Here is an 11,116-nt window from a genome sequence, read left to right on the forward strand (position 1 = left end):
CAACATATTCTGTTACACCAAATACACAAAATAATGATCTTTAAAAAAGCATCATATGACCCCTTTAAGGATGACGACGATGATCAACGGCTCAAAATATGCCTAAACAGCGCACGCGGAAAGAAAGAGAGCGAGAGAGAGAGACTGCCTGAATGACTGAGCGCATCCTCCATCAGGTTAAGACATATTCATGAAAAATATTTGTTTGCGATGTCCTAAGAGTAATGTTGTCGTAATATCCTAATATCTTTTCAATGTTTAGGGGTAATGTACAAAAAAATAAGAATTTTCAATTTTGATTTCATGGTGACTTTAAGGACTGAAACTAGAATATTTATAAAATATTCTTTCATTACTACCATATATCCCGACAAAGATGAGACTTACTTTTGGTTTTTCAAAGGCTTGGCAACCTCAGCATAAACTCTCACTCCATCAATCATGATAGGGCGGGGTTTGGTGAGCAGCTCCACCAATCGTGTCACATGCTGTATACAGAAGTGAGTAGTATCATTAAGAATGCATCAAGGAACACAGTGGACCATTTTGAGACATTATATTGTAGTTAGAATGAGGTATCTGTACAATACCTCATGTGAATCCATATCGACAAAGCAGAAGCATTTGGATCCAGGTGACTTCCCTTTGACCAGACGAACATTGCGCTCATCCAGGTATGCAAACGGATCGAGGGCTTGCAGGATGGTCTCCACGGTGGTGGTAGGCAAAATGTTCTTGATAATCATTGCTGAAAATAAACATGAAACTTAAGAACAATCTTCCACCTACTTTTGTTTACTTGTTTTCCTTTAGAAAATGTAATTCACAGTTGACATCACTTACTCTTGCTCTCCTTGAAGACTGGATCGGAGTGCTGCAGGTTTTGGCGAGATGCTTTCTGATTGGTCCATTCCTCTGCCTGTTGCTCCACCTCCTGCTGTTGTAGCTGTTGGTCCACTTGCTGTTGCCATGCTTCAGGAGTCAAGTTGGAGCTTCTCTGCCACGCACCTTGAGAGGCAGGATCCTGCAGAAGCTTGGAATCGGTTTCCTCCTTTATATTCAGGACTGGATTTGATAACAAACCGTCATCGCTGGCTGGAGCAGCGTTAGCTGGTGGATCATGATGCTACAATCCAAAATACATTTAAGGATGTCAATCACACTAATAGATGAGTTGCATCATGATTAAGATCAATACATATCAAGCTCTACCAAAGAGGAAACTCACCTGTTCTTTCACATTTTTGTCAGGCTGGATATATTTGAGCAGAGCAGTCTTGTCACCAACCTTAACAGATCCCTAGAAAACAGGAAGAAAGTCTCTCAATGCTAAGTAACTGATAGCTTCCCCAAAAAACCAACCCAACCCAACAACAATAAAGAAAAGGTAATTCCCATTTGCCCATCTGAGGGCATAAACACAGGCAGATCTGATCTGGGGTCCGTTCTTCATACGCTGGATTTTATTGTTGACGATCTGACGTGATCCAGGATTGTTAGGTTCTTCGAAGCTCATCCTGGAGTTGCTGTCATAGCAACAAGTCCATTAGCTCAAACCTGCTTGGGAGCAGGCTTATTTCACATAAACAGGCCTAGTTTGTATCGTTTTAAAGAAACACTCCACTATTTTTGAAAATAGGCTCATTTTCCAACTCCCCTAGAGTTAAACAGTTGAGTTTTACCGTTTTCGAATCCATTCAGCCGATCTCCGGGTCTGGCGGTAGCACTTTTAGCTGTAGCTTAGCATAGATCATTGAATCTGATTAGACCGTTAGCATCTCGCTCAAAATGACCAAAGAGTTTCTATATTTTTCCTATTTAAAACTTGACTCTTCTGTAGTTACATCGTGTACTAAGACCGACGGAAAATGAAAAGTTGCGATTTTCTAGGCCGATATGGCTGGGAACTATTCTCTCATTCCGGTGTAATAATCAAGGAACTTTGCTGCCGTACTATGGGTGCAGCAGGCGCAATGATATTACACAGCGCGTAAATTACTTTTATGTCATTTTGCTCACTTGGCTGTTTCCTTGATCTTAATTATATGATGTCATTACATTGCTGTTTTGCTGCCAGCCAATCACTGCATTGCTGATCATGGCTGAGTATCATATATCTGCCCTTTCCAATGAACATAACAACATGGAGTAATCTCAGATAACTTAATCCAGATATTTTAATCTAATCCGCTAACTTGTTTGAAGAACCAAACTAGCCAGAGATCAGTTATCACGATTAAAAGATCTAGCATCTGTCAAATCATCTCAGATGTATTAAGCGAGGTACGAAGAACGGACCCCTGGGCTTTACTTATGCCCAGGTTTGGATTAAGTTTGCTTTTTTTTTTTCATCTGCCTTTTTAATACACACACTACTGTGTGAAAATAAAAGAAAAATCTTGCAAGTGTAGTAAAAATAAAAAAAAAATATAACTAGTAATGTCAAAGTACACAGTAGAAGCATATTCACAGCACAAATAAATACTAGGGTTGCACCGATGTATCGGCCGCCGATATTTATCGGCCGATTTTTCCTCAATTTACAACCATCAGCATATCTGCTATATAAGGAAAAAGGCCAATATAACAAACCGATGGTTTATTAATTAACTGCGTGAAGGCACTGAGCTGTTGTCTGCACTTTAATGCTAATCAAATAACAAAAGACAAAAGATCGCACACTATTCTTGACTAAATAACTTTTGTAACTTTCATAAGTGTAACGGACCTCATCTGAATGATGACCAAAACTTTACTGATGTTTTATTAAGTTTATTGCGTCCTTTTTCACTCCAAAAAAAAAATCACCATAAGAGCTAAACAAAACACAGCACAAGAAGTGCACATTAAACTCTCTCAAGTTGCATTATCATCAACATACAGCGAATTACACAAACCACTTATTACAACTAACAGTAAACAAATATATACAGATTTCATGCCTTTTCGGGGGGTGCTTAATAAACTGACAAACTTTAAATCCAAAGAACTGCGTGCTTTCATTACCCATATAGCTCCGTCAGGGTTGCCAGGTTTTCACAACAAAACCTGCCCCAATTGCTACTAGCCCAAAACTAGCCCAATCATGTTTGAGGGGGATGCCCCTGTAAAAATCGCATTCCGGTGGGGTAAAATAGACGTTTTTGGTGGGGTTCCCCTGGTAAAATGAGCATTTTAGGGGCTAAATATCACATTATTGGGGTCGCTTAAACCCGCGGACATGAAAAACAACCCACGGCGACAGTGTTAAAGTAGCCCAATTCTGCAGGAAAACCGCGGACTTGGCAACACTAAGCTCCGTAGACTAGAAAACCCATCAAAATAAGAGTCCTGCCTTAGTAAAGGAGATCTCATACATATTTAAACTTACAAAAAATATTAAAATGTATACAAAAACAAATTAGAAGATTAATCATAACAACGTCTGTTACAATAAAGAAGGATTAATATGTATTTAATTTATACAGTGAAGTGTTATTTTACATTTGTTTACTTTATTTCTGTACCTGAAAACTGTTAAACCTACCTAAAAAGCACTGTTTATTTAATATGTATCTTTGTTCTGTTGTATTTATGTAGGCCTGCTGAATGTTAAATGGATCCAATCCATGTTCATTAGAAATTATTTGATGATGCAGCAATAAAACTGCTAGTATAATTTAATGCAGGTGTTTTTGAACTTTGCTGATTTAAAACATGATCAAAATACTATCTATTTTGATGCCAAAATTTCAAATAAGAGAGGAAGTGACAAATATCGGTATCGGAATCGGCCAATAAGTGTTTGTTAAAATCGGTATCGTATCGGCCCCAAAGAATCCTATCGGTGCATCCCTAATAAATACACATTCATCTGTAACAGGATGAATAAAGACAATAAAGTCTGGCTTCTTCCAAGTGAGAAGACTATGCAGACAGATAACAGGAGAGCAGCTTGGAAAAAGTTAACCGCTAGATCACAATTCATTTTTAACGATGGGGTGGACGGTCAAAACAGCAGTGACATTCTATCTATGCTAGGACATCCAAGCTTTTCTCTTTTTACTTCACATATATTTACGTTGTTTATAAAAAATGGTGTCAAAAGACAGTCCATAAGTTGACTGGCCAACTGTGAAAAATCCCGGTGCTCCCTACTGTCACCAGTTCATGCCCGATCAAAGAAAAATACTGTTTTTGGACAACTGTGGTAAGAGATCTTCAGCTTTTACGTTGAAAGGACATTCTAGGTAAATGACCTAATAGTGTAATGTGATCAGCATTTTATGACATCTTACCCACCATCACTGTCGCAGTTACTTGTAGAAATTTGTTTTTAAGTGTCTCACAAAGTACAAAAAAACAAGATAAGTTATCCTGATAGTTGGCCAGCAGAGAAACTAGTTTCAGATTAAACAAGAACCCTGAGCAAAATTATTTTCTGAAAGGTACTTTGCCAGACATTTAACAAAAACGGGGTGGAAATATATGCTGATACAACCAGTGCAACCCACAGGGTATTCAAGTTTCAGCACAACAGCCAATGGCTCAACACAAACCCAAGCAAACCTCTAGTTGCTGTACTCGCCTTACATTTATAGTGCAAGTTTCATTAGAAATCTCAAAATACTACTAGTACAAACAAGTCCCGATTTTCCAAGTCTGGATTTTCCTAATAAACATCAGTATGGATCTCTCTATACATCCAGATATACAACAACCATGACGTCGGTCAAGATGGAGTAAGCAGGAATGGAAGAACGAGCTTGCTGTGCTGGAGGAGATAAAACACCCCAACTCAAGATGATTAAACCACAATCCATGGAAAGAAGAATAAAAAAACTTCAGGCTGCAAGCAGAACCAAAGAGCAGAGTTCAGGAACTCAGTAATTCCATAAGGATGAAGGATGAGGGATAAGTGTTGACACAGTACAAGTATAATACTGGTTGTTGCTGGTGATGTATGCATAACAGCATAAAGCTTTACCTACAATCATAGAACCAAGCTACATGGAGCATTTGCAATCTTGCAAATCCAACGCTGAATCACTATAATGTGAGAAAATAAAGGAAGTCAAAGAAGAATGTTTAGTTTTGCTTCAGTACCACTTTAGAATATGCCAGTGGGAGCTACTAAAAAGTGATCGTAAGATCATAACCTCGAGATGGTCAAATAAGGGAAATAAAATATTATACTGTTGAAAACAAAGCATTAAATCTCAATGGTCTGGTGTACTACCACCTAAGAGTTGAAGAAAAAGGTTGCACAACTTGTTGCACAAATGCAAATCCATTTCCAAACTCAGTATGCCATGTATCTATTCCTAAAACTATCCATTCTTTTGTATAAGATGTCACAAACAGTGAATTGTAAAGGTTGTGCACAATCAGCTAACACACCTATGGCAATCATCAAAGAATAGCGGATTCCTTATCACTACACTCACTTGCTACATCTGAAAGCTAATGCTGCAAACTAAGTGGCTAAGTGGTTTAATTGGTCATGATTAATAAGTGGGAAAAATGTTCCCTTGAAGGTCTCATGTCCCATCTACCCCATTCCCACCCAAAGCCCAGCCACCTCCCCCTCCCCAGGCCCAAGCCTTCTTCCTGTTAGCAGACAGAGTCGTTGTAGAAGGACGAGGATGGGCCACCTGGTTGGACTCCATGAAGTGGACAGCATCCTCGAGGTTTAAAAACTCCACATAGGCCGTATCGTAGCTGTAACCTGGGAACAGCATTTGAAATACAGATGGGTTTGTGTTAGTTATTGCAGGTAAATAGGAGAATTTTCAAGAGAATTTAGCAGTGGTTCGTTTCACGAGACATATCACAAAGCGAACATACATGATGTCTTTTGCTTGTTCTGGCACATTTTATTTCATTAACAACTTTTAATTGTTTGAAGTCAATCACGAAGAATCAGAGTAGCCTCAACTCAGAGACAATTCTGAGGTCAAGACATACATTTATAAAAATTAATAAATAAAAATAATAATAGTAGAAAGAAAACCAGAGTGTAATAGAGAGCTTAAAATAACACTACAGTAACTGAGTTTAGATCTAACATCTAAAACACATTATAGAAGACCCACATTTATTTTCCAACAAACTTGCAACAATTTGAACAATATAAAATATAGTTAAAGAATAATAAAGCAAAGAAGTTATTAATTGGATTAACTTGATTAATTGGAACAAAAAAACTAAATCTGAAAAGGTTGCTCTCTTCACTGCAAATTTATAGATGAAGATAACACTAATTAAATACAGAAATTTCAAAATGTCTACTTCCATGACTTGTGGAGTCATTGGCAAAGAATGATTTTATTATATTTATAATATTTATCAAAAATGTTTAAAAACCTTTTACATTTCCTGATATTTTCAGGTTTTCCAGGGAACAATAAACAGCATATTAGCTTAACCGATACCGTCTTTTGTGAAGAAAGGAAACTATTCTGGCATATAAAAAAGAACAAAAACACTGAAACCTTTATCAGCTGAACCCCGAGAGGAATATTTTGCAGCAACACTTCGCATCATCACAAAGTAGTGGCAGTTGGTATTTGTGTTTCGACAGTTAATGGCTTGTTTATGAAGGGAACCACGTTTAAGAAATTCCAAAATTCCCTCTAAGCGCATGCCACCTTGAAGATGGAAGCTGCTCAGGGAAAATTCAACCTCCCACACAAGAACATTGGGAAAAGGGACAACAAGAGATCCTGTAGCATGTTCGAAATACTGATGATCATTTTCTTTAGAAAACAAAAGCGACTCAGCAAGTACAGTAAGATGCAGTAAGTACAATCGATGTAAAAGAGACAGTGAGCGTAAGATTCAGAGAGCGAAAAGCGATGTGGTTGCGAATCGGTCATCAATGTTTATAGCGAACAAAATCTCACCTGGCACAACATCCCTTATTTTCATGCCCTGCATTGGCACACCATCTCGGACTGCAAAAGCATCCAGAATCTATGAAAGAAAAAAATAACTGATGTCAAACTTACTTTGACAATCATTCAGGTAACTGATGGTGTTGTTTTTAGAACACCAAGAAAGAACTAAAAGTATGTAAACAATCAAAGTCTGAATAATTACATCATGCTTACCTGTTGCATTGTGGCAGTTTTAGGAATTCCAGAGATGGCAATTGTTTTTGAGACTTGATCCTGGACACTTGCACTCCTGTAATCCTGGTCCTTTATTTCAAAATTCACAATAGAGTTTAAACATTCAGATATTTTACAAGTCAATCTGTACTAGCGCATTTGAATTCACATAAGCAATTATATGAGCTGTGAAAAGAAATGTTATATTAACTTTTACATGAATTACCATCCCATCTGAAAAAAGTTTGTGTTGTTTTTTTTTCCCCAATTGGGGATAAAAAAATATTAAGCTGATGAAAAAGCAAAAGAGAATTAATTTATCCTATTTACATAATAAATGTATATACATACTGCTAATTGGAATAATTTTGTAGTTGAATAGAAGCTTTTCTTGCTTTCCATTAAAGAAAAACAAAAGACAAAATCTAACCTGAGAACCAGAGTCGTCTAGTCGTTGAGTTGGACCAAGTTTGGATTCATTCACGTCTTTCTCAGGTCCTTGAAGATCCTCAAGATTGTAGTCGTATTTGCGCCCTGAGCTGGTGCGGTAATCAATGTCTCGATAATCCTGATCCTGTCCCTCGCTTCTATTAGCCTGGGGTTCCTTTGGCCCGGACATCAAGCTCTCTTTCTGTGGTCCCTGATCTAAAGCCATGTCACTGGAATCCTTAAAGGGCACTCGATCACTTGCAAAACGATGCTCTTGATTTGGCTTGTTCTTGTCTTGGAAAAATGGAGGTCTACTTCCCGCTGGTGCAGTTCGGTCAGGTTTTTCATCTCGGTCACCTGGCCAGGGTTTATCTCCATCTCTACTTTGGGCATTTAGAGGGGGATCCGGTGGAAGAAGGGAGGGCTTCTGAGTTGGATCTCTGACTGGGAAATCACTAGGAATATTCTTCTCCCAGTTTTGGTGTTTGGAGTCTCTTTCTGATCGATTAAAGCCTGTGCCGTCTTTTCCCAGAAACCCAGACTGCCTGTCTTGGTCTCTGTCTTTGAACTGGGAATGTTCTCCAAAGTCTACATCTTTTCCACGGTTAGAGAAGAACTTGTCTTGCATCTCTCTCGGGAAAAGTGGTGCCGTTCTGCCCATCATCGGCGGAAGAGGGTCACGGTCTCTCATGCCATGCTTGCGCCACTCGTCTGAGAGCGATTCACTTTCTCTCTCTCTGAAGCCCATGGGATTGTCCATCGGCTCTGGGAATTCTCTGTCTCTGAGGGTCATCTCATCGCCTCTGATCATGGGTTTTGGGCCACCACGACCCAAAGGAATATCAGGTCTTCCTCTGATATCCATTGGAACGCCATCATTGTCTCGAAACATCCGAGGAGGCTGCTCTCTGAAATCATTGGAGGATCCCATGCGGTTTCTCAGATCCATATCAGATTCAAACCTTCCTCTTGGATTAAGTGGAGGGGTGGCACCTCGCCTGTCAAAATCCATCATCGGTCTGTCTCTGGGAGGCATGTCCATGTTGAACCCATCAATGCCACCCATCCGTGGCCTCTCCCTGTCTCTCATGTCCCCATGATCTCCATTTCCACCCATAGCCGCCATAGCAAGTCTCCTCCTGATGTCCATGGGGGGAAGCCCAGGCATATCCATCTGGAATCTCTCTCTCTCCCTCATATTCAAGAATCCGTCCTCTGGACCCCTCATATTACCACCTCGCATGTCTCTGCCACCAATATCCACCGGTGGCCTGGATTGACCCATAAAACCTGGAGGATTCTGAAGGTTGTTTCTCTGATCCATTTCAAAGCGACTTCGAAAATTCATTTCCATTTCATCTCCAGGTCTGAAAAAGTCTCGGGAAGGCTCTCTTCCTCGGTCATGAAGACCCATGTCTCGTCCTCTCATATCAGGTGGGCAGTCGAACCATCTCATGTCCATAGGTGACCTATCCATGTTCATGCCATCCCGACCTCTGAAGTCAGGTCTTGGGCCATCTCTGCCTTCAAACATGCCTCCACGAGGTTCGCCACTGCAATAAAATCAGAAGCATTGCTGCAAATGAGCAATCTATTTACATTTTCACAAAACATACAAGCTATGTCCCAATTCAGAGGCTGCATCCTTCAAAGACTGCATTCCAAGAATGCGTCACAGCAGTGCGATGAAGGTGACTGCTCCATCAAATGCGGCCTCGCAATGTGTCCTTTGTTTTCTGGGCCATGAAAGATAAAACAAATGCATCCTTTGTGGCCCAGCCTATCCCAAGATTCATTGCAAGTTTTAAAATAAAACCAATCTACATAAAATATAATACTGTACTGTATAAATTTTGCACTTCTTTGTAGATTCTTTCTTATTACATCCTGGAACACACACCAACACTTTGGCCATGATTTTACTAAGACAAATTTCATAGATGATTTCTTATGTCATGTGGCACTTTGGATATTTTTAAATGTGAAATGCACACTGACAGACAATTAATTGCAGATGCGATAAATCTGAGCCATTTTAGATTTGCCATTTAGTTTTGACTGAAGTTTTAGGTTGCATGTCCCACAGTAAGAAAACCTTAGGAACATAGTATGTTGGTTACATATTTTGTGTGTTTGATAAAGTATATAGTCTTAGAACTGTACTTCATCTAAGAACTCTTACCGAAAGGGCATTCCTCCTTGTGGTCCAGGTCTTGAACCGTTCCACATTGTGTTCCTCCTCTCCTCGAAACTCTCCCTTAGCACGAGTTTCGAGTGCAGAGCGTCGTTTCACTTGGGAAATCAATAAATACCTTATCATTAAACATCAGTTAATTTATTTATTCTATTGTAACTTCGCTAAACGTGCTGGCTTTAAAGCCTCAATCGAACAAATAATTCGAAAATAACGGTTTTTTTTTTTTTTTTATCGAAACCATTACACGCTCTAGAGGTGAAATGCAATCAAATTAACTGTTATTTCATATTTGCATAACACGACGAGGGCTTATAAAATCGTTTAATATAATATCACAAGATTGGAACTGACAGTTTCAGATTGAAAAGCAAGTAACGTTAACGTTACGTTGTTAAAGCCTCATGCTAACACAATACTTCTGGCTAATGTGAGTAACTAACTGCGATGAAATAAAATTAGATGTCAAATACACCGTTGTGTGAGAGTGATAAACATGTACTCAAATATATATTAACAAGAAGGCAAGGTATTGCTTTATTCATCTCATAAACCTGCCCTCATAAAAGAAGGCTAACGTGCTAATTTTAGCTTTCAATCAAGACATTTTCCTAATATCAATGGACGAAGAAAACGTTTTCTCGTTCATTTTTATTTTACAAAAAGCTACAAACAGTGGCTTATTTCTTCACCTTAATGTATGTAAAGCCATTTTAAGACGTCTCACCTAGCTTGTAGAGATCTTTTCGCAGGTTTTTTTCTGGGTTTCCCGACAGAGGCGGAAAAGTACATACTCCGTTTCCGGTGAATGAGGGCTTATGGGAGTTGACGTTTTAAGATTCAGTAAACAAAAATATGTTACCATATGAACGGATTACATACCAAATGTAACTACAATCTGTCTGTCAAAAAAGTATTGTAACTACATTATAAATAAAAGTATTATACATGTAACTGGATTTTTACTGCAGCCATAATTCTTTTAAGCCATTACACATTCACTATAGCCTACTCAATTAGCAATTGCAGTGAATCAGGGGACATAGGTGAGGACTTTATGCAAAATGTACTATTTAAATTTAGTACTAGACCGGAAATAAGAACCCCCGTGGAAACTTACACTGTCCAAAAACATTTATTCTGCATATCGAGTAACAAAATACAGAAGCCACAAACAGTGACAAACACATAAGGCTGAGCTGATACATGAAAATGATGAATCACACATTGTACTCTGAACTGACACGATCACCTATTTTTCTGCTCTGTCTTCTATTAAAACTTTTCTCAGAAAATATATTTCAGTGTTTACAGAGCCTAGAGTCAGTGCATCCTAAAGAGGAAAACATAAACAGGAGAAAATTCTGGTTTTCAGTTGAGGTCAAACTAATGCACATAGAGG

The 11,116-nt window shown here is 38.8% G+C and overlaps 1 protein-coding gene across 3 annotated transcripts in view; it reads right to left on the bottom strand.

Annotated features, from left to right (window-relative positions):
• The window catches only part of LOC107657836 (RNA-binding protein 6-like), a 19,107-nt gene extending 8,596 nt beyond the window's left edge, over window positions 1-10,511 (bottom strand). For 2 of the 3 annotated variants that reach the window (XM_016446120.1, XM_016446106.1), the window contains exons 1-10: window positions 10,442-10,511; window positions 9,703-9,812; window positions 7,522-9,073; window positions 7,092-7,181; window positions 6,885-6,954; window positions 5,634-5,707; window positions 1,229-1,300; window positions 844-1,126; window positions 591-748; window positions 388-488 (exon numbers count right to left, since the gene is read on the bottom strand). In XM_016446120.1, coding sequence (XP_016301606.1) covers window positions 388-488; window positions 591-748; window positions 844-1,126; window positions 1,229-1,300; window positions 5,634-5,707; window positions 6,885-6,954; window positions 7,092-7,181; window positions 7,522-9,073; window positions 9,703-9,749 — 2,447 coding nt within the window. In that variant the 5' untranslated portion in view covers window positions 9,750-9,812; window positions 10,442-10,511. Of the gene's footprint in view, window positions 1-387; window positions 489-590; window positions 749-843; window positions 1,127-1,228; window positions 1,301-5,633; window positions 5,708-6,884; window positions 6,955-7,091; window positions 7,182-7,521; window positions 9,074-9,702; window positions 9,813-10,406 lie in introns of all 3 variants that reach the window. The other variant, XM_016446113.1, reaches the window with a different exon arrangement.
• Between the last annotated feature and the right edge of the window lie 605 nt (window positions 10,512-11,116).

This window comes from Sinocyclocheilus anshuiensis, unplaced genomic scaffold (genome assembly GCF_001515605.1).
Source record: "Sinocyclocheilus anshuiensis isolate Anshui unplaced genomic scaffold, SAMN03320099.WGS_v1.1 scaffold2171, whole genome shotgun sequence".
NCBI lineage: Eukaryota > Metazoa > Chordata > Actinopteri > Cypriniformes > Cyprinidae > Sinocyclocheilus > Sinocyclocheilus anshuiensis.